At 37.1% G+C, this 24,936-nt stretch overlaps 3 protein-coding genes across 3 annotated transcripts in view; 2 read left to right on the forward strand and 1 right to left on the reverse strand.

The window, feature by feature from the left end:
• The window catches only part of fusl (transmembrane protein fuseless), a 362,638-nt gene that overhangs the window by 120,758 nt on the left and 216,944 nt on the right, over nucleotides 1-24,936 (forward strand). The window lies entirely within an intron of this gene.
• Nucleotides 6,003-23,482, reverse strand: Dnz1 (DNZDHHC/NEW1 zinc finger protein 11). The gene is made up of 5 exons (XM_083137602.1): nucleotides 22,984-23,482; nucleotides 21,732-21,871; nucleotides 18,531-18,660; nucleotides 14,890-15,048; nucleotides 6,003-11,205 (listed from the first exon to the last, which is right to left on the reverse strand). Exons 1-5 carry the CDS (start codon nucleotides 23,103-23,105, stop codon nucleotides 10,947-10,949), a joined length of 810 nt encoding a protein of 269 aa, XP_082993728.1. The 5' UTR covers nucleotides 23,106-23,482; the 3' UTR covers nucleotides 6,003-10,946.
• LOC146000145 (cilia- and flagella-associated protein 44) overlaps nucleotides 23,572-24,936 on the forward strand; it is a 90,790-nt gene continuing 89,425 nt past the window's right edge. Inside the window, exon 1 of the mRNA XM_083137486.1 lies at nucleotides 23,572-23,634. The gene's annotated coding sequence lies outside the window, so the exon portion shown is untranslated. The remainder of the gene's footprint in view (nucleotides 23,635-24,936) is intronic.

The raw sequence follows: 24,936 nt of genomic DNA on the forward strand, positions 1-24,936 counted from the left end.
GACATCATGAATTGGAATGGAGGACTCAAGATAAACAAGGAATGGAAGAGTGTGTTAGAGAAGGATGAAGAAAAGGAATGAGGGAAAAAGAAGAATGAACAAGGAAGAAAGAAGAGAAAAGAAGAAGACCAGAGGAGGAGGTATTCATCCATAACAAAAAAGGCAGGAGGGGTGGGTGAGTGGTAAACAAGTGGTTCCAGACTCTTGCCAATCTTGACCTGTCAATCATCTGTCAGTGTAGTAGACCCAATAGCCAACTGTCAAGAGGTGATATGTTTAATTCCTTTGAAGAAATCTTCCTAGATAAGGACTGTCAACTTGATTTGTTGTTGTTAAGCTAGTGACCCTGCTATGTGTATGTAATCTTTCTGTGTGTAGTATATTTCATCATTTTAGTTTAGTTCTTCCTCTGAGGAAGACCTTGATACAGGGTTGAAATGTTACCTGTTAGTGTTTTTTTATCTTAATAAACTGCCTTGGTCAGCAACTTAGTGTTTTTAGAGCTGAGCTGTTATAATTCCCATTGCTACTGATGCTTGAAAATTGTTCAAAATAGTGATTGCCTCATCCACGAACAAAGCAGCAAAGCCTCAAATCAATGGGTACCTGGGGGGGGGTAAAAGTGGCTGGAGCATGGTGATGATCACATCACCTCAAAAATGACAAAAGATCTAGAATACATGGGGCCCTACACCCACATCCTCTAAATGTGCCTTCATGACACGGTGTTATATGCACGGGAAACTTTACCTTTACCAAAATAGTGATTAACATTAGTGGACGAGTATTACACTCAAACAAAAGTGGCATCTTGAATTGTGGGCATGTACAGGGTCAACAAAGTTAGTAATAAGGTGTGTTTTACACAGCATATATTGATACACTTGTAGATTGAATTGTATCATCTGCAAATATGCTGTATAAAGAAACAAACTGCCAGAGTACTTGTTGAGACCAGTGTACCACTTCACATTACACAAGAATTGGAGGAAGACATCTTTCTTGATGTCCAGAACTTTATTCAGGGTGTACCATAACATATATTCGCAATTATCTCACAAACAGTTCGAGAGTTTCTTTCTTCTACTATCGTGTAAATTTCACCATTTCAGTTTGCAATATCACTTCTAGCAGGGGTGCCTGATTGACATGATTTTTTAGTTATGTTATCATATACAGTTCTTTTAACTACCTGTGGGTGATCGCGGTGATGGGGCTGAAATGAAACACCTCTCATGCCTTTACAATCGATTGCAAGAGCGAAGGGATGTGCTGTTCGTATTAATACAAGGCAGTGGCAGCGATTAGGGGGGTGTGGGGGCACTTCCCCACACATTTTGTCACTTTTGCCCCTGCACAAAGTTAAAACCTTACATAACAAGGACATTTAAATTGTCCCCGACTTCTGGTACACCCTGTATACACTGAACACAATCATATTTTCTACATTAAGATTCCACAACTTTTAAGGAAGACAGTATATCCCTTGTCATCACAGTGGATTCATACAGAATTGCAAAAGAGGAATTGTCACTTATGGCATTCATTGTCTGTTCTATTATTTTTTGAGTTGGACTGTTATAGTTTCTTTATTGTTACAGCTGTAACTAAATATTAAAGAAGTAAACTTGATTGAGCATTACGCTGACATTAATGAAACCAAATACGTAATGACATACTGCAGCAGAAGAATTTATTTATTTCCACATATTGCATACAATAACTATCAGACTACATTGTTCTTTCTTCCATGGTTTCAACAATACACAATGCCTTATTGTCAACCAACTGGTTAGCGTTCAGAGTAAATAAAAACAACAGTTTCTGGATAGAACTTTTTTTCTTTTTTCGTAATGATGATTAGGAAACAAATCATAGCAATATAACAATAAAAATAGCAAATACTGTAATAAATGATACTAACAAAAAGTAATATTCTCTACATAATATGCATACAAAATATAATTGACTTTAGTAAAACAAATACAACCTTTTACAAACAAATACTTATGATTTAAATTTCACATGTTTGTTCTACAAAATTCATATCCATAATACACATTACAAACACTACACAGCCATGTATTGTTATGAGATCTGTACTCGAAGGAAATATGTTTACAAATCTCTGCATGCAGTAAAATACGTTCTTGCATTTGTAAATTGCATCTCGATACAGACTTGTATCGCCACAAAAAAATTGCATCACTTCATGTATATCAAGTTTCTTCAAAAAGCCAACTGAAATGTATAGTGTGTCATAGCTTATACTTGTCTTCCAATCAACGGATTGATCAGAAATGAAAAGTCAGAAATCCATAAAAGCAGATGATGATGGTGTCGATTTGTGAAAGTTGAAGAAAAGTGGGGATAACTTGGATTTTAGCAGGACAAAAGTTGTTGGACTTTTGTTTTTGTTTCACTTGCATGTCTGCGTTGGTGTTTTATTTAAAGAACTCGGGCGTAAAAAATGGTAAGTGACATTTTGGTCATTTTAGAGTTCATTAAGAAAAAAGGTTACTAGAAGCTATACTGTAGATAAATTGTTTTCGTGTTGTGTTTACTAATTTCAGAAGGCTTCACCGACTCCAATGCAAATTGTATGCCATGCAATTTCACTCGAAAATTGAACGATGGCACATTTTACTTTGTAACTGAAAAATGTCACCATGTTTTACACCCGAGCCCTTCAGTTCTATTACACCTAATCAATACATAATAACGATAAACAATCAATAAGAATTGTTGCGGTAAACCAGGTAAAATTTTCAATCACACACGCACACACAACACAATAAAACTACCATAATTATAACAAAAACAATATTGCAAGATAAATAACAATGGACATTACATTATATTTAGTACTTTACTGAAGAGTAATGTAAAAATTGTACAACTGTGTCAACGCACTATCACTGAGCCACCAATCTAACCTCTCGTACAGCACACACTGCCACACCCCAGGGGCCAATCTGCGGTGGAGGCACAATCTTTATCAATGTTTCAGCAAGTTATAATACACCCGACGTGCCACACAGTGGTGAGTATTCACTTATTTCTATTGTATCTAATCAATATATAATAAATATTAGGGAAGGGGCAATATGAAATTCTGGCCAATACAGATATGAAATTTACCGATATTCTACTTATCTGATATAAAATTCCAAACGGTCCTTGAAGAACCTGACCTCCTTAACAAATGTTTGTTTACAGGTGACTGCAGTGCAAAAGAAGTTGCATACTTAGACATTTACTTTTAAGAAGTTGGGAATGGAGATTATCATAAAAATTATAATAAAATGGTAGAATTTTGCAATAAATTACAAGATATTTATAGACATATCAGATTAGTAAAATGATTGGTAATTTTATCAATACACTGATGTGCCTATATCGGCCACTACGATAAAGTACCAATTAATATGTCTCATCCCTAATAAATATATAAAATAAATAAGAATTGTTGTAGTAAAACAGGTCACATTTTCAGAATATGCAACAGGTAGGTGCCTTATACAACTACTTTCGTAGAAAATTCATTGTTCATTGTATTTGATTATTGCGTAATTTCAATCTTACGCATGCGCAAGTGTGAATTCATAATACAATGTCAAAGTGCACAGATTCTTGTGAAATACAATTTGCAAATGCACACACAAAAATTGTTCATCAACTTTTGTTTCTGATAAATACTACAAAATATCAATTCAACAAAACTGAAACAAACAACAGAATGTCAGTCAGTTGCATCATGAAACGACATACATCTCATACCCTGTTATAGCCCAATTTCATCATTTCCTTATTAGAAACTTAAACATTGTACAACTTCACAACGTAACATGCTGTACATAGCCTCAATTACTGTAACATGTCATCGTACACCGTTTTAGTACACACTTCACATCAAAAATTGCATGAAATGAGGGGGGTTTGGACCACAAGGGGCATAACTCCACTTTTTGTGGAAATGGAGTTCCATGTATAACTTAGAACTGTGAAGTATCAACACATCAGTGCTAGAAGTAAGTATCTCCTAAGTTTCAAATTCTTGCTCATAGATGCACCACTATGTTTGTGCTCCAACAGCTAAACATAGTACTAAGCTATCAAAATGTGTTTTTTTCTCAAAACTGTCTTGAATGGAGTTGCACCACTTATCCTCTGAACCCCTCAAATACTGTACACTATGAAACAATTAAAACTTGTCATTTTAAGTGGAAATGTTTCTAATGTCTTTTTTATGCAAAAAAAAAAGTCTTAAAATGCGAACATAAGTGCAATTTTATTAAGTATAAATCTGTTTATTAGTGACAATGTAATAAGTGAGCAAGTAATTCCTAATGATTAAGGCTCAGACTTTATAAGATGTCATACTCTTATCCTGATTTGTTTCTCCATGCCTAAGTTACGTGAAACACATTTCTTGCTTTTGTGAACAAAACGAAACTGTTTAAGTGAAAGTTACTGTACACATGTTTCTATCCTGCACCCTGTTAGAGCCTATTAAGTTAAAAGACTCAAAGCCTTCATCAGTAGAGTAGTTTTTGTGTAATTCTTAACTGTGTTCTCTACGAAACATCAAAGATAATGCTGATGATATAAATGCAGATTTCTTTTACCATGTTTTTACTTAAGGTCATATATGACCACATCAACGAATAAAACCATATTTTTGATCATGCTGTTTTTAAACATTACACCAGATATTGTTAATAAAAAAAATAATGCTTATCCTGGTAATGCAATGGAATTGTGTCCACCCTCTTTCCCAATTTACGCAAAGAGGAAAACATGATTTAGAGATGAAACTTATCTTTTGTAACAAACTGCTGTTATTTGCAAGAAATACACCTCAGTCACATGGGACATGTAGTTATTGTGCAAATATGTTGAGAAATGTTCTGAAATATGGATATAATGCGTAAAAATAACTAAAATATGTGAAATATTTGCCAAAACCTAATATATGTACAAATATGGAGAATAAAACAGGAATTTTTCGAGTCTACATGCCATGATACTTAAAGATAATACAAAATATAACTGATTTCAGCTTCACACATAAAATATGTATTTACACATAAATCCGTTCCCTGTTAATGAAGGATGCAACTGTGGCATTCTTGTCAGATGCAGTGTTGCTACACGGACAGAAATTTCCTTGCTGCAGGAAAATCTAGGTCCAATTTTAAGTAAAAAGGGTGATTTTAAAAAATATATACAAATTGCTGTAAAATTTGAAGTTGTTAGGCTTCTGTTTGTTTTATTTGCATGCCTGAATTGGTGTTTTATATCTAATTAATGTAGATGGGGTGTGTAATAATAAATATACACAATAAATAATAATAATTGTAGTAATGCAGGTCAAATTTTTGGAATACAACCATTCTCATACCCAAAGCACAACTGCTAACCATTCGACCGAACAGCAGATCTAATATGTTAACAAAGTATAGGGCTTATCGTAACACCTCCACAGTGAAGAGTCCCTATTTCCATGCCCCCGATGATCCTCCATGGACTGTTGCAACGTGGAGGGGAAAGTTGCACCAAAAACTTTTTAACCAACAGACTGTATCAAAACAAAACTCCCATTTGCAAAAATGTTGTAAATAATCCAAAAGAGGAATACGTTCAAAATTACAACTACAGTAAAACCCCGTTAATCCAGACTCATGGGGGGGGGGGGGGATAAGTTGACCGGTTTAACTGAAATAACTTAAAATAACAGTAGAAAGTGCATTAAAACTCCGTTTATAGCAACTAAACACGTTTATTATGGTGTATTTAAAGGGCATAGGCCTAAATGCATTATACAGTACAGTACAAAGTCTGCGGAAAACAGAATTTCATCAGTGGTTGACTGCCTTTTCTTTGGGAAGTTCTCTGGTTGTAGTTACTTCTAGCTACATTTGAAACCTTGCATATTTTTTGCGTCCGGATTAAGAGAAGTCCAACTTATCAGGGTCTGAATTAACGAGGTTTTTACTGTAATTCCATATCAGTACTAAAAAAATTAATAACCCGTGGCTTCACAGCCTTGAAGGGCCTTGGTCTATCTCCCGACTGCCAGTCTCCCTCCCACAATCCTACCTAGAGGTGTGAAGATCTTCAACCGGCAATAGAGTGCTGTGGGGTCAGCACATCAAACCCTCAGCCATTATAGGAGATTTTTTTGACCGGGTTACGCTACTAACTCATAGCTCCCCAATTTCCTCACGATGGTGGGCTGCGTCCTATACACAGGCTGAAAACCCAGAGACTGAACCCAGGTGGACTGGAACCAATGCTGTCCTGCAGTCGGAGTCCAAAGTACAGCACCAACAACTAACTAATCAATGACATTTGGTTCCTAGGATACAAGACAATCTTCTTTCTTTAAAAAAAAAAAATTGTGAACAATACTTGCACCACTTAACAATGACAATATAAGAAAAATTGTTGCAGTCATCACAGAAACAAAGGCCTTTCAATCAGTTAACACCTTGACTGGGTATGAAGTGTATACAGGGTGTATCATATGTAATAGTGCAATCTGACACAGTTGAAAGTACACAATAATAGGAGCAAAAAGTCTCAGTAAGCATGTACAATTCTCTGTACTGATTGTATCCATCCTGTTTGATTACAACGCCACCTCTCGGAAATCTTATGTTTTGTAAACAAAGAGCAAACCTCGGAACGCGCAAGGAGTAAAGCACTCCGTGTTTACAAAATGCAACAAGTGATGACTTCTAACCGCACATTCGCACACATTATTAGCATTTTACCAACTAGGACGACGTTTACAAACAATGAAGTCAGTGGAGGCTTGTAAGCACACATTCGCAATTATCTCAAAAACGGCTCGTTTGCAGACCCATGTTTACTGAGACTTTTTTGCTTCTATTATCATGTACTTTCAACTGTGTCAGTTTGCACTATTACTTATGATACACCCTCTATATACATGTTTTGGTGTTTTAAATCCACTTTGTGCACAGTAAGGCTAATCGGGACTGGAAGATGTATGAAGGATTTGAGCCATCGTCACAGTTCCTCACTAAAAATGCCAAAACATCTTTACTTTGCCTGACGGATCTGTCTATTTTGGTTTCTTCAGACTGCTCTTCTAGCCCACATGATGAATGATTATCTGATGAAATTAATGATGCATCGAATGCAATGATATATGCTTTAACCAGCTTTTGAACTTGAGATCTCTGTCTTCGTAGCACATTATGCTGCTCATGCAGGCTTGGTGGTTGACTTTCGGATTCACCATCAAAGTTCCCCGGTTTAAATCCCAGTCCAGGCATTGACTGAGCATCCCTTCATCAAATCATCATTTGCTCTCATCTTAACATATAAGTGAAAAGTGTCAGAACAGCGACAAATAAAGGAGGCAGGGTTTATAGTCAGTCAGAATGCACTACACTGCAGGAACCTGATCACCACAGAAACAGGCTGAATTGAGTAGAAACGTATGTATGCTAGCATTAACAATTGCTGCTGTAATTATTAAAATTAACAATAACCAATTTTCTTCTACTTTAATATTTTTGAATACTTAATGTAATAAAATATAGTGCAAAAATTACAGGGGAGCTTACACAAAAATACCCAGTCAACAGGTTAAATGATTTTGCTATTTTCTTTGCTTATTACTTCCAATGTTATATTAACATAAAACAAATGAACAAACACTCATATCCTAATGAGGAGAGAAACTGACGTACGTAAATGAGAGTCCAGCTTTAACAATGGCAGTAGAAAATTACAAAAAATCATCCATGGAAAATTTCTTCGTCTAATCAGATGAATTGTTACACTGGTAATAAGTACATATCCACATATCACAATTTTTAAGTAGCTTATCGTGATCTCGCAACCCAAGCTTATTACAAAGGGCAGCCAATGAGAATTCTTTCAGCGTTAGAAATCACTGTGCCCCAACACACATATTGTACAATGAGTTCGATGTCAGCAGTGGCACGCCAAGGATTTTAGAAAACGGAAGGAGGTACGAATACTTTCTTTTTTAGGTATGGGTCAACATGAAATGTTGGACAAAAGCGATAATTTACTAAAATAAAATTTACCAATACTGATAACCAATAGTCTACTGATTCAATATAAAATCCCAAATGGTCCTTGAAGAACCTGAATGGTTATTAATATTCTTAATAGATATGTTTCAAGGTGACTGCAGTGCAAAAGAAGGTGCATATTTAGGCAATTACTTTTTTATAAAGTAGAGCATGGAGATTATCCTCAAAATTACAACAAAATAGCAGAATTTTGCACTAAATTATCAGATATTTTTATATATATCGGATTGGTAAAATAATTGGTAACTTTACCGATATTTCTATATCAGCCAATACTGATAAAACTACAGATAAAGCTGTTCCATCACTACTATTTCTAGTAGTCAGTTTTCTTGTCTTTAACGTTCTTTTCCTTTGGAATACATAGCCGAAAGGGGGTAACGACCTCCACAACCCCACCCCCCCTTGCGCATGGCAGTGGTTGTTAGAGTTGAAATATGACAGCACTGGATCTGATTAAAATTTGTTTCTGAGAAAAGACCACATGTTACTTTAGTGTTTACAATCCGTATTCACATGTTCAACAACCATATACACAGACTTATTACATAGGTTTTTGACAATTTCCGATAGCAAATGGAAAAACGTGAGTATGAAGACATAGCCTGAATGCACTAACAAAAAGGTGTTACGTGTGTGATGCTTTCAAAATAGATGCTAATAATTTTTGTCGGTGAAATATGGAAATTATGTGCATTCGCAAACACTTACTCTAATGAAATGTAACGTGCAAGTTTTGCATGTTCCTAACTTTCTTTCTAATTTGGCTTTGAGTGTGATTTACGATGGCGAGCACTCAAAGCGATCGTCTTCACTGTCCTCGTGCCCTGTAAACCCTTATTTGGAGTAAGGTCAAAACAATTAAGGAAGTGTGCACTGATTGTTTACTTCTTAACCATGACCATAAGGAGAGGATCCCCAAATATGACACGAGGTAGCCAAAATTACCCTGTCCAAGGCCAACCCCTAAGTAGATATAAATCCAAGCAAAAATAATAGAACTGTGGAAGTCGACTGCCAGATCTAAAGTGCGGCCAGAGGTACTGTCCAGTCTCCAACCCAGGATGGCTATCCACCCAGCCAAGTCCAGGCTGCTTTCACATCAGGCACATACCATCTTTAACATCATGAGTATGACAGTAGAAAACTTCTTACGTTACGTGCCGGCAACATGTTTGTTAAAAACACTAAAAAAACACACACACTATCACCCCTCGACCAGCTCTGATGATGACTCCAAGATGGAATCGAAAGCTTGGAATAACTCCTAATGTGTTCTTTATCATGTTGTTTGTGTGCTTTTTAGTGTTTTTAACAAACATCATAAGTATTACTAATCCTGTACCTTCTTCCAAGCAGCTCCCTTACCTCTAACGCTAGGGCCGAAACAATCGCCATATATCGACTCTTACTTCTTACAATACCTTGTTATTGTTACTTATGTGCTTAATTGTGTCTACACCTTACAAGTATTCCCACTTAGCATTAAGGCTCTACTTAAATAGTCAAGTGTGATCTCTTACAGCTCAATCCCCAGCCTTCTGAGTTACGTTCTCTGGGGACATCAACCTGTACTATTACCCCAAGGTCTCTGCTTTGATATCCTCGACACCTGTGAACATATCTTGTACCATATCACCTGAAGGCTCCTTTGGTCCAAGAGCTTTAAGTATCCTCTGCAGGTCGGAATGGGCAATATCAGTTTGAACATGAATGCAGTCGCACATCTCTGGATTTGAATTCATTCAATTCCTTCTCATAGTCTTCAATTTTCTTTTCATAGCCTTCGCACTCCACATCTCTATCCTCCAGTAGTTTCTCAATTTCATTTTCTCATTCTGAAAAACAACCCTAAGGTCCAAGAACTGCACAAGATTCAGTATTTGGAAAAATCTACAAAAGATGTAGCAGGCTTGTGCCTAGAAATGAATACAGCCCTTTCCAAACTCTCTAGAACACAGTTCACTTAAAGAAATGCACAATGACCTTCAGCTACGCTACGACAGCTTGAGTGAACAGCTGAAGCTATTCATAGCAGATGATGGAAAGGCTTCAAATTTGAACAAAAAATTTCGGGCAACTCGAGAAAGAAATGGAAATCACGTAACTGAAAAATGAGAAACATGACGTTGATATAAAGTTAAAGCTTGCCAAAATTAACCCTAGCAGGCAACAGGAGGAACTGAAAAACAATCTTCAGGAGGCATGGAATGATTTGCATTCAAAGGAGAGCCTGAATGACAATCTGATCAAAGAAATCAAGAAATTCTGCTCTGTAAATCTGTGTGAAGAGAAAATCATGACTTGAAATGAGGCGTGAAGTAGGCTTGAAGATGAAGTATTGAAAGTACAGACCGAGAGATAAGAGACGAGAAATGTTTGGCACACACTACCAAAGAATTGTTTCTCCATTGCTTTGCATAAATACAGGGCACACATCTAAAAAAAAAAAACACTACTGATATGCAGAATATGTCAATGGTAGCTGTATGGCGTTATAACTACACGACTACAACCACTACTTGGATTAAATGTTCGATAAAAACATGTATTTAAGTCCAAAGAGATGCGTTTTGCTCTTCGCAAAAATAGTCGCACACACACACACTTAAAGCCAAATAGTTATTTGCACTGTGTGACCTCAAGGCATAAAAGTTTTAACTCTAAATTTTATCCAACAGGTACAAAGCTCTATTAATACTAACATCGCTCCCATTTTCGTTCTCGTAGTCCATTGTTGTCACCCGCAACAATAACCAAGAGGTAGTTACATTAACACATGAGCGTCAATATGTATATATATATGTACACATCATTGAATGAAAGCTTCACGAAGCACTTGCACACTTAGACATCATAGTTTAGTGCGGAGTCAAGACGTTTCGGTGCACCCTGGCATGGAAACAGCCACCAGACGGGATGGCCCCGCCCGCAGACCTCCGTGAGGAGGGCCATTTTTGGTTTGTGGGGCCTGTACGGGCCCTGGTGCTGCACCTGTTCGATCGCTGTCTCGTCTGTGAGAATCGCCTGGAACTGGTCGACCAAAATGGCGGACACGAACATTCCAAACAAAGCACTCTCTAGCACTAGTATCACAGAGTGCAATCTACAGGGAAAAGAAAAAAAGAATCACACACTATGAAATTTGCAATGCAAAGTTGGGAGGTGTGAATGACAAACACATTAGTGACCTTTGTTTCAAGGAGAAAACAGTGCTCACAAACAGTGTGTTCATTGCAATTGTCTGTGGTACCACATGTTGTATTTTTAATTATTTTTTTTACTTGTACATAAAAACAAAATTCCCAGACTTTTCTAGACCAAGAACATAAATTTTAAGGGTCAAATCATTTGTACAATTAGTGTACATGAACATGTCTGAAGACGTTCACTGTATTTTAGCTATATGCTAGAATTATACTTCCAACTTTCAGAATATGTGAAAGTTAGAGATGAGCCAATACTGATGTATCGTTATCGGAAAGTATCGGTTACAATTTATTTGCTGATACTTTCCCAGCATTTTGGTCTCAATATCCTGGAACTTCTGCAACATTCAAAGTTTATTTTTATTTTGCAACAACTTTAAGTGAAAAAACTGAATTTTGTGATAACATAACATTTAATTGAATATTCTTATGTGATTCTTGAATATTTTAAAGTAAAAATTTGATAAAATGATGCATATAATTAGATTGGAATAGCAACACACTAATTTTAATAAGTATTTTGACAATTATTACAATTTTCAAGCATCAGGAGCAGCTCAGCCCTAGTAAAAGTAATACAGAAGGTCAATCCGTGTATATGTGTCCGATTTTAGACTAGCACTTACCTTATGAAAATCCATGGGACCACCATCGGTTGTCCTCAATGTGATCACCTTGTGTCTTGGCAATAGACCTGCACCGTAATTTCCATTGTAGGAGGCTACGACGAAGTACAGGAAGTGGAATCTTCTGCCATTCCTCCTGACAGACTTTCCACAGGCCCTGGAGAGTGGTGACACGATGAGAGGAAAGTGCCCGTTTCAGTAGACCAAACCCACAGAAATCCATGGGACTTGCATCCGGTGACTTCCCCAGTATATTGTGAAATGGAATAGCCCGAATGCCAGTGTCTGTCACCATACGTTGCAGAAAGTTCTGGGTAGAACGAGATGTACGTGATGAGGCCTTATCAAGAGACTTGATTTACGGCATTTCCATACAAACGCGGCAGATTGTCTGTATAAATTGGGGTCAGGATATGCTGCTCAAAGAACGCAGAGTTGATTTTACAGTCTTTTGGGACCTGACGAATAGTTAACTTGCCTTGATACGTGTATCCCGTAACAACCAGAAATCCCTTCGAGAAAGTTGCTTTGCAATGACAGACGAAATCTGGATGGCATTTTGCATTGCATGGAGTGTACGGTACGGCTCGAATTTTGCCACAATCTGATAGATAAATCCATGCATCTAGTGTGGCCACAAACTTCCACTTGTCCCCGGATAAATGGCATTCGTAGAGGTGCCTGCTGTTGGTCGTTCTCTCACATCGATGGGCCTCACTGACGTAATGTACATGGCTTTTAAAGACCTTCCGCTCGATTCCTCACCCCCCTGGTGGGAGACTGAATAGCTGGAACCTCGTGGTTTTATGCCGCTTGATTATGTTCTTGATAGTCGTCGAGCCCAAGGTGCAACTACGTAGCCCTCCCAAAAACAGTTCACCTTAGGAGCCAGGATGCACACAACACACACTCGCGATAGTGCCACGATACTACAGGCTCTAACCATCCTCCCGCACTTTTAACCACTTGGATCGGTCGATTCTGTGCGCAGGGGTGACTGTTCAAAATCGGACATATATACGTGAATCGACCTTCTGTAATGTGAAGTTTTCGAAACTTTAAATTAAATTTCATAGTGTATTAAAAAGCCCGAGAGGCAAAATCCACGTAAGGAAACCACTCTCAAATCTTCCCAATCTGAAAGTGGAACGAGGAAAGAAGGCAGTTGCATCTTCCTTCTTTATTGCTTATTTTTCTTTCTCCTTCAGGGAAGAAAGAGGAGGAGGAAAGTGGCTGACAAGAGAAAGGAGGGAAAGAAAGAAAAAAAACAAGAGTTTTCTCATTTCCCTACGTTGAATCCAGTTTAGCATTCTGCTCTACATATTGAGTTACTCATGGATCCTCGTAAGTTACCCAGCCACGCTGCTTCTGGGTTGAAAACTATAGGCCACCAATGCCTCAAAATTATTTTGTATTATTTTGTACAACAGTTACAAGCAGTGGCGCCCACTTTCGAAAAACATTGGGCGAGATGAACTCTTGAGATTAATTTTGTTATTGTATGCAATAATGTGTGTCATAAGCAGGCTAAGGATTTGCTCTAAATTCCTTTTATCATGTTCCTTGGCCAGAAAATGTAGACTTTTACGTTTAAAAACATTTCAGACCATTTCTGAGAGGAATACATGAATTTTGTAGTGGATGTTTCTGCCTATTTCGAAGATGACTGCATTTTGGGTGCCTATTGTGGAAAAATTATGAAAAAAATTGTCAATGTTTACCAATTTTAGTGCCAATTTTGTATTTTGGATGCTCTTTGCAACTATTGATCCCATCCTGGCTATAAGCCTTTATCCTCCCTTAATTTCCTATTAACGATGTGGCCATGGATAGTGTAAATAATGTAGGACATTGAAAAGTATCACATTGGAGATGTAATAAATTAATATGAAATATTTTGAAATAATTTATGATAATTATTTGAGTGTATAATGATGAAACATTTCCTTTAACATGAAAATTTTTTCTTAAAGGTAGAAAAAAAAAACAAAAAAAGGAAATTATTGGGTGGGATCGAGCCCCATGGGCGCATATAAGTTGGCACCACTGGTTACATGGAAGAATCTTCCTTTTTAAGTGAGGAGCAGTGTTTTTTTTTCTGAGTTTGGTTATCATAGGGCAATTCCACTGGGACGAGTGTGACATTCAAATTTACATTCATTTTTAATTTTTTTCTTAGCACCTTTATATGTAACTCTCAATTCATGTAATTTAATTTTCACTGATGGAAGTCATTTCAGAATATTCCTTCCTCTTCTCAATTTTCGGCTACAGAAAATACATCTTTTGTAATTGTGACGGATGTGACACTTCCCAGACTTGACTTTAGGACCTTCCTCAGTCTTTCGGAAAACTGTGAAATACATGGGTCGACTGAAACAATTCTATTTTATTTTCACAAAGCAAATTTTACTCTATGTTTAGATGCTTTTAGTTTCTAAAAATATGACTACATGCTTTTTTTAGAAACAAATTTTGCCTGTGACGGGTGTGACAAATTTTGTGATGGGTGAGACATCATGCACATGTAGTATTATGGAACAACGCAAAGGCTATGAAAATAATCGTAAATAGATTCTTCAAAGTAAGGTTTGTTTTCTGAAGTAGGATACTTCAGAGCTTAAGATGTAGTAACAATAAATGAGACAATTAGAATGAAATTAGTTTCCTTATGGTATAATACTGTATCATAATGAAACTAAATTACATGGAGACACCACACATAAAATTCCACTTCTACTATAAAAAGTAATAGGTTTGAAACAATATGTTATTTAAAAGCCATGAAACTAACGTGTGTATAAATAATTTTAAAATCTGCATAGTTTTCCCTTTAATTTCATTCATAATAAGTGATATTATCAATAAAAATGAATTAACCTTGTTTGTCTATAGCTCCATAATGGAAGAGTGCCTTCTGACATGCAAGGGAACTATAAAGGAAACAATACTCACATCCTGCTCTGCTTGACAGCCACATCGGTGCTACATTCAGGACACTCTTTCACCCACGATATCACAACAAGTATAACAGCGTACGCAGCAAGGGCTCCTACATACACTAGAAACTGTATAAAATATTTTTGGTTCTGTTCACCTACGCAGTTGTTGATCCTGCAAGAGAAATACAGAAGAATGAGAAAGAGTAACTTTCCAATACTTACGTACAGTTCCTTAATTATTATCACTTAAACTAAATATATGCTTACAGGTCGAAACCAAGTGTTAGGTAATAATCAAAATCTAATTATTTCTAAATTCAAGTACTTAGGAGTAATATTAACAAGGGAAAATTATATTAAAGAGGAAATAAAAAGTAGGCTTAATTCAGGAAATGCATGTTACTTCTCTCTTCATAAACTTTTGTCTTCTCGTTTAATATCTAAGAAACTAAAAGTTAAAATATACAAAACAGTAATTTTGCCTGTAGTATTATATGGGTGTGAAACTATGGGCCCTTACATTGAAAGAGGAACATAAATTGAGAGTATTTGTAAATAAGATCTTAGGAAAATATGAGGAGACAGTAAGTGGAGAAGGTTACATAATTTAAAACTCCATAATTTGTATTCATGTCCAGATATTAGAATGATTAAATCAAGACGACTTAGGTGGGCAGGCCATGTGGCACGAATGGGAGAGGAAAGGGGAGTTTACAGGATTCATGTTGGGAAACCTGATGGTAAGAGACCTGTAGGAAGGCCAAGACGAAGATGGAGGGATAATGTTGAGATGGACCTAAAGGAAATCAGTAAGGATGGAAAAGATTGGATTGATCTTGATCAGGATAGGGACAGATGGAAGGCTTGTGTTGCTGCAGCCATGAACCTTCGAATTCAAGAAGGCTAGAGAGTTAGTTAGTTAGTTCACTATACATACTAAGAATTTTCATATGCTGTTTCATGTGCAATGATTATGATGATGAAAAAAAATTGGATTTATCGCCACATGTGGCCATTTTGTACCTTTCAATGCATATGGGGAAATATCTCCTTATAAAAATCCTTACCCGAGTTAAAAGGGGGTGCAACAAGCTCCTTGAGAAAGGATATTAGTGCAAGGCTGTAAAGGGACCTGCACGGAACAAACACAACACATTAGAAAGGTATACATACACTAAACACTTCCTCAGAGAGAGTGGAAGACACCAGCTCTTCTCAAAAAGTTAAGAACATTTCTTAAAACACTATAATCATCTTGCAAGATGGATGATAAACAGTTGAGAAAATAAAAAGTCTGCCTGAGGAAAGTAAAATGGATGCATTAAATAAGAATATGTGCCATACACTTAAAATGAGATTACAGACAGAGCATTCTGGAGGGTCCAGCCCTTCCAGCAAGTGGCCAGACAGCTGTGTCCTATCTGCACCTGAGCGAGAATGACTTCTTCTTGACGGAAGGGATGGACCAACGGGAGGCTCGAAAGCACGAAGCTGGTTGCCTGTTACCTCATACCACTCTTCAGGGAGCAATGGAACACATTCTGCAGGTCCTTTGTACAGGGTGGCTCAATAAGTCACTTAACACCCTCAGTACAAGGCCACTGCAGCGCGCAACATGGAAATGGTGATGACCAATCGTTATCAGGCCAAGGGGGAACCACATTGACGCCACCCACATGGTCGGCGGCCATCTTGATGTCCGCCATCTTGAATTCAACTTCAGAATTTTAAATGGGAAGGGGGTCGTGCGACATATCAAAATGGGCTAGAATTTCACGAGAAATGCAATGGTGAAGGTTTTTTCGACGTATCTTTAACCAGTAAAACGTTATGACTGAATTCTTGTACCAATTTGCTCCTTTTCGAGGTGTTAGAGAAATGCCTTAAAATTTGTTTAGCGCTTCGGTAATGCATCGAGATCAAAGTGACGTCTATGGAGAGACGTTTGCATGCCATTGCACATTATTTTAATCGGATACATCCATGAAGAGCTGTGCATTATGAATGGTTGTCGCGAACAATTTACAGTGTGACGCTTCCATTGAATTAAAAGTCCTTCACAGTGACAAGGCTAATGTTTATGTTCATAAGGAAGTTCATAAACAGAATATTCGATGATTTTTATCTGATAACCCATTTTTGACAGATCAAAGCTGAATGGTTAGTGTTGGTAAGTTAATGGTGTGGCGTGCTGTGTGGAACACGATTGGTTAGTCAATTTTCCATCAACGGAACCTTAAATGCTTAGGGCTACTTGGATTTGTTAAATAAAACAGTTTTTTTCATCCTTGCTTATGGAAGAAGGTACTTTTTACAGAGTTTTTTCAATAGGGAAGAACACCAGAACACTTATGGGAACGTTATGAACCAGTTTTTGTCCAAAGTTAGTTATCAGATGACAAGGGTCACATATTCTGTTTATAAACTTCCTTATGAACATAAACATTAGCCTTGTCACTGTGAAGGACTTTTAATTCAATGGAAGCGTCACACTGTAAATTGTTCGCGACAACCATTCATAATGCACAGCTCTTCATGGATGTATCCGATTAAAATAATGCGCAATGGCATGCAAACGTCTCTCCATAGACGTCACTTTGATCTCGATGTATTACCGAAGCGCTAAACAAATTTTAAGGCATTTTTCTAACACCTCGAAAAGGAGCAAATTGGTACAAGAATTCAGTCATAACTTTTTATTGGTTAAAGATACGTCGAAAAAACCTTCACCATTGCATTTCTCGTGAAATTCTAGCCCATTTTGATATGTCGCACGACCCCCTTCCCATTTAAAATTCTGAAGTTGAATTCAAGATGGCGGACATCAAGATGGCCGCCGACCATGTGGGTGGCGTCAATGTGGTTCCCCCTTGGCCAGATAACGATTGGTCATCGCCAATTTCAAATTCCATGCCGCAGTGGCCTTGTACTGAGGGTGTAAAGTGACTTATTGAGCCACCCTGTAGACAGAGGATGGATGAGAACATTGCTGTCTGCATCAGTAGATTTGGCGCCAATGTGTCAAAAAGTAAATTGTTCCACACCATGCATGCATTTGTTGACCAGTATACAAGCATATGCGAAACATGTGATGTACACCGGTAAACAAACAGTATGAAATGACCATGCCCTGCCACGACTGAAATCTATGACAATTAGATTTTTTCGTGCATTCTAAAATCCACTCTAAATCAGACTGCGATGGAAAATTAATGTACAGCTAGGCATCATGTAGCTTGTCTAAGATCATAAAGTTCTATGGAGGAAAATAATGTCAAAATAGATAAAATAAACTGCAAGGATTTTTAAATACAAAAAGGTTGCTGTTTCTGCCTGAACTGAAGTCCCTCATTATTTTCTTGCAAATTATTATTATGGATTAATCTTCATAGACTCTGTCAATAAAAAACTGATTTTCCAATCGAATCTTATCTTAGTGTAAGTTCGGAGGTAAAACAGCATACACATATTTTGTCTATTTTAATACCTATAACTATTTGAACACTTTAAAAGCCTACAATTCCTTCCATTTGCTAAAAAAGGGTACAGATTGGTTCAAAAGTTGCACATTTTTTTATACACTCAGCTTACTCAAAAGAGCAACATGAGTCTATTGAATTACTACTAAAAGCTTATCTTATATGCAACCCTTACCATGGGCAGTGGTGGTCCATTCTCCGAATGCAACGCTTGCATATTCGACAGTGATGTGCCCTTGGAGGTCGATATGTATCACATCGAGTGCACACGGTCCAGTCCTCCTGCTGGAGTGCAGTTTGTTGTCCTGGAAGAATACAGGAGACAGGATCATTATAAACATCCTAATGTCTGTGAGCACTAGCATAAAAATACATGTGTTTGGGCCTCCACAATAGAATGTTGTAAAAGCAGCCCTTGAGGCCAAAACACGCCTGCTCAACAAACACAATGCCATTCTATTCTATCCCCATTGTACTCAGGGTTCACAGGTTCAATTGTCATTTCAGCCATTCACATCTTACCTTATCAGCAGGTCGTCGGTAACGGTTCCGATTGTTTTATGATTTCACCTAGCACAAAGACTAATTATCGTAGAATTTTGGAAATCATTGTCACAAGAAATTTGAACCTTCCTTAAAGTAATGAGCACTGTTTGGACTCGAAAAAAGTTATTTATGTTGAAAAAAAAACTTGAAAATTACCTTACGCACTTCTCATGGACAAAATATTCTCCATCGACAAGCAACAGTAAATATCGTAGAAGCGTGGGAATGAATGTAGAAATAAATCGGAACCTTAGTAGAATGCATTTAGGGACCTTATGTTAATTCTAAGGGAACCAAACCTAACCTGCCTAACCTAACTATGAAAGCATATATTGAATAAAACCTTAAGTAATCGCTAAAACTCTGCAGTATGTGTCAACAGACGTACATCGAAATCGAACCATGTAAAAATTGTATTTGTAGCATGATGAAATCGCAATAAAACAAAAGGAACTTGTGCCCTAAACGGTTACCTATATATCATCAAACATGATAATCAGAGCAGTAATTTCTGCCCGTTATTTTGAAATTTGTAGACATGACCACCAAATTTTAACTGCAGATTCGTGATTACGGGGCCTAAATTAGTGAGTATGCCGAATTTGAAAGCAATCAGAGATACTTCCGGTATTGTAAATTGATACCAAAAAAAAATATCATCCGGCATGTAACATTGCTATAATCAGTCGCCATGACACACCCTTAATTGAAGACCAAACTACATTTTTTTAAGAAGATGACACAATGTTTTTAATATTGTATTATATGTTGTTGTTTTTGTACTGAAAAGTTAATGAACTGCCAACAAAATGTGACCTGCTAACTTAAAGTTGTGAATAATATAGGAATCATAGAGAAAACAAATGTGAATCATGAAAATATCAGATTTACACCCTATAATTTCCTCCAATTTTGACAGACATCTATGAAATGCTGTACATCATGACAGGGCAACATTTACCTTCTCAATCAAATGTTCTACGTTTTTAGAAAATATCTCTAGTGAAACTTGTCCCAATTCATAAAACAAGCCGGGTTATATTTATATGGTACAAATGATACACATTAGCTTAATTCTTAACCATCTGCACAAAAAATTACAAAAAGGATGCAGTATTAAAAAAAATGTACACACATGTCTTAATGTTCATACGTGATCCTGAGTTAAAGGTTCACAATTATGACAATTTTAGTTGGTACTAATTTACTATAGTTCAAACAGATTTCTTCATTTTTACAGAAGAAACTACTTACCTGTTCCTGTAGCATTGTCTAACATCGGGAAGGTGTTTTGTGTGATGTGGGAATGTATCATAGTGGAAATTCATGCTCCGACGGAGAATAGTCTTTGGCGCATACACCTTCGTACATTACCACACGTCGTGATTGTGTTTTGTTCATGTTGATTGGGTATCCAGTGTTTCGAACTGTCTGTGTTTGCAACGAAAGTTAGAAACATGATGTGTCATGGATGCGTGGTGAAATTTGTACTGGGTGTGGAAGATCCAGTGGATTTTTTAATTTAATTGAACACGGGATCGTGAAGAAAGGAAAGGAATGTCGAAAATGTGGCAGTGAATGTAAGCTACTCGTTAGAAGGAATGGGCTGTGGGTATATGCCTAATATGACGTGTCGTGGATGCGTGGTGAAATTCAGGTAAGTTTTCCTTATCCTGAAAACGGATTTCTTCAAATTTAAAAGTTTGGGGCTCCTTTTGTGGCAGGTGACTCCGGCCAATTTCTAACATGCCTTTAACAGGGACTCTATAGAGAAAGCCGGGGGGCCGGAGGCAGGGCCGTGGTAGCAGTTGGGGGAGGTAGGTCAATTACCCCAGGGGCGGAGACCGGAATCGGTGGGAAATTTGGACTCAAAAATTTCAAACGAAAATAATTTTTTACTTTAAATTTCCTACCGATTCCGGGATGGATAGCCCCCTAAACCATTCACGGATAGCACCATGAAACATTACAATTTCCTTCGTAAAAAAATGCGAAAAAGTTTTTTTAAAAAAATACATCAGATGACCTTTGTTCATGGGTATTTCTTGGGTTCCGAAAGGTTGAAACACTGCATAACGAATGAAAATCGACAAAAGACAAGCACAACGCGCGATTATGTAGGAAGTTGTACGTGCCATATTGTGTCTGAGGCAAGCGAAATGGCTACGAGAAAGAAGTACTCGTAATGTTAAAAATTGCAATTACTTTGATCAAAAAAACGTCAATACATGTTAAGGAATGTTCCGCGAAGCAGATAGGGGCTAGAGTCTAGTTTACGTCCTTCTTGCCCACTCCTTCTTACCCGTTTACGTCCTTCTTGCGCACTCCTTCTGGCCCGTTTACAAAACCGTGCTAGCAGACAGCTGGCATTCCGGCATCCGTAGAGTAAGTAAGTTTTTCTTTTTACACTTTCTGTCACTAACCATTCACGGGAACGAGGTATGCCTACGAGGTTAGGTTAGGTCTGTTAGGTTAGGTTCCATTAGCACTCATTTCACCCCTAAATGTGTGCTTCATCATCGAAAAATGTCCTCAGTACGTTCAATCACGCATATCCGGACAACATCGGTTTTTCTCGATTTTCTCCTCCAGGAAATTTTTCCTCGCCTTGGGATTTACTTTCTTGAATTCCTTATAAAATAACCTTTCCAACGATATATGACACGTATTCCTTAGGAAAAGGACGTAAACTAGACTCTTACCCAGATAGGTAAATACGAATGTCAAAAATTGACGAAAGGAAGAAGTTATAGGTGTTTGAACTATAGTAAATTTTTACCCTTTAGTTTAATGGATCATGGAGACAGTCATAACAATAACTTGCTCTTACCTGAATGAATATCTGAGAAGTCTACCCTGTTCTGTGGTAAAGGAACAATGCCTGGATCTGAACACACAGCCTTCAAATGAGCCATCGCCAGGAGAAATATTATTGTGTTGAAGACAACAACATTGAAAGGTCCCCACAGGCTACAATAGATATACAGAAACAAATGGATTTATAGGGTGAAAGTACAACACAAGCATTGACATAAAAATAATCACATTTCAGACAAAATAGCAAACTAACTGCAGCTTTCTCATGTAGAAAATATTACCAGCTTCTGGCAATTTTAGTACTGAGAGAAGACAGTCACTTTATATTATTAATTTTAGGGACAATGTGGTAATACTTTACTATACCAGAGACACCTATCAATGATTTATTTCGCAATTTTTTACATTGCTAACGTACTATTCTGCATTGCGGAACATTTCTTTAGGTGAAATAATGAATTTCTAACGAAAATAATGTCTATTTCTTACATTAACGAATACTTACTGTTGTTCGTTATTTCCCACAAACCATCCACGGGTAGCCCCAATAACCATTGACGTTAGCCCAAAAATTCACGATAGCCCCACGAACCATCACGAGGACGAGGTATGCCTACTAGGTTAGGTTAGGTTCCATTAGCACTCCTTTCGTTCAATTTAGCATATACGGACAACATCGGCTGTTAGCAGCAGCAATATCGCGTATTGTGCTCTCCTGTAGAAAGCAAATTGCGGCAGCAGCAATAGCGCGTCGGAAATAGATTTTCGTAGAAAACCACATGCATTCGGATTAAAATGGATCAAAACTACATTCCCGAACATCAACAACGCTACAGAAAATGATTTGCGTAAGTACTTTCTCCTGTAAATTTGAAGAAATCCGTCTCTGGTATAGTAAAGTGTTACCGAAAACGTTTTAGACAGCACTGTAAATTTGTCAGCATTACTTCAAAACATATACATACTCATTTGTTTTTAACTGATTCACTTCCATCTGTTTAGAAAATCATGCAGGAGTGAAAGCCGATCTTAGAGAAAGTAGGCCTACAACTTGACTCTTTTTTTTTAGTTGCATATCTGTTGTACGACCTGGGCAATAATGAAGGATGTTATTTGCTTAAATGGAACTTTAGAATGCAATTGAACTCTGTTTACTATACAATCAAAACAGTGCAAGGATTTAAGTACTTTCTAGCACAGAACATCAGTTTCGAGGGATTGCACATTGCCGTAACAAGACCAGAAAAAAATTATGCAATATTTACCTGTTTTGCATAGTTTGTAGAACTATCCATCGTATAACTACATAGTCTGCATAAAATACAGCTACATATGTAAGCATTAGACACACGATACCACAAGGATCTTTCACAAACACTGGCATCATCGATGTCCGACATTAGGACAGAGACGAAATCGAAGATCCCATCTTAAGGAAACTATGTACCATACGAAGTATGAACAATAAATTACAGAATAGTTCATTCACGGATAAATTATTACCACGTTCATCATAACACATTCATATACACTCTCCTATCACCATTATACGCTTATTATCTGTGAATTTCTTGGTTAGGGTGCATTTCACCTGGGTGACGTATACTTTTAACAGGACTGGCTGCAAAACTCACGAACGCGCAGGAACCGGAAAATGGAACTACACTAATCATGTTGTTACTATTATTTTTGGGTTTAACGCGGTCTCATTTCATATAATATCAGAACGTATTTAATTTTGTCTTAAATAATCGTATTTATATTTTCACGTTTTCTCGTAGCCACCATTTTACATAAGCGATCTGAATGATTTCGCAACCCCTCTGTAGTCATGGCAACAAATGCCTGTGTATCAGCTGAGCTGAAAATAAAACCAAGAATTAACACGGCAATATATTTCATGTTTAACAAGAGCGGTAAGTACTAACTACGATTGATGTCACGTACTATATAGTTTATTTATGTTTTTTGCCACTTGTTTTCATATTTGATTTAATTTTTCGAAAGAGCATTTTTCAAAATAGGCGCTGAAAATTTGTCATGGCAAAGGGCGGTATATTTATTTTCCCAGTTTGTGAAATGTTGTTACACGTGGAATAAAATCCTAGTTTTTTTTCAAACAAAACTATAGTTCTTAGAATAAGCTTAAGTAGAATAAAGATCTTTCCGTTTTCATTCCACAATTGATTTTGTATATAGGGGAAAGTCTTGCAGTACCGACCACCTTAAGTATTTTGATTATAACTTTTGTTAAAGTGAAAGAACTGTGAATTTCAAAGCAATTTTCTATTCTTCCAGAATTCCTTTGCTATAAAAAATATTATATGTTTTATATTTACTTATAAATAGCTACACATTGAGAAAAATAAAAATGTATTATTTTCGACAGACTGAAAAATGTCGTCCAGTACCGACCACCAAATATGGACGACAGTGAAATACAAAACAATTATTAAAATCAATAAAACAAGAAACCTTTTACATTATTATGTCTGCCCAATTCTAATAACTATATTTTGTTATGCAATAACTATATATTTGTACACCAAAAGCAGATGCAACCTGTCATTGTGTCACATGCTTGGAAAGTACTTTATCTACATCCGCTTTCATATCTGCTTTGGCCCACTTTCCTTTTGTCCTCTCCTTCGGTGTTGCCATTTTCCTCTGTAATGATGAAAAAGGATCTGACCACTATCTTCAAATTAGACCACATTTTCTTCTATAGTTAATATTGGTCGCTACTGAACGACGATGAGGTGATCAGTACTGGACGACACACTTGTTGTTACCTTGCAGGTGATGGCACACCATGTAGTGAATATATTACATAACTTTTACCATAAACATTAACCTAACACATGTACCTTTCACAGGCATTGCAAAACGATGGACTTACCTTAGAAAGAACCAATGGTGTCCTAAAGATATATTTTCTCACTCAAAATATCGTGAAACTTATTCAACGCCTCGCAGTTCCCTCACTACTAAACAAAAGACATCCTGCCCAAACTATGTGAGGTATGACTACAGGATCCCTCCATGTGTCACTGTAGTACCCTGTCATCGATCAGCGGAAGTGAGAACTGTAAGCCGGTCGGTACTGTAAGACTTTCCCCTGCTCCCAATTTGTTTCACGGCATTTAAACACACTCCAATATATAATAAGGAATGTGAAAAAAAATTGTACAAACCTTCGTCCAATGAGTAAAGATGTG

Source organism: Lepisma saccharinum, chromosome 16 (genome assembly GCF_977018435.1).
Source record: "Lepisma saccharinum chromosome 16, izLepSacc3.1, whole genome shotgun sequence".
In the NCBI taxonomy this organism is placed as follows: domain Eukaryota; kingdom Metazoa; phylum Arthropoda; class Insecta; order Zygentoma; family Lepismatidae; genus Lepisma; species Lepisma saccharinum.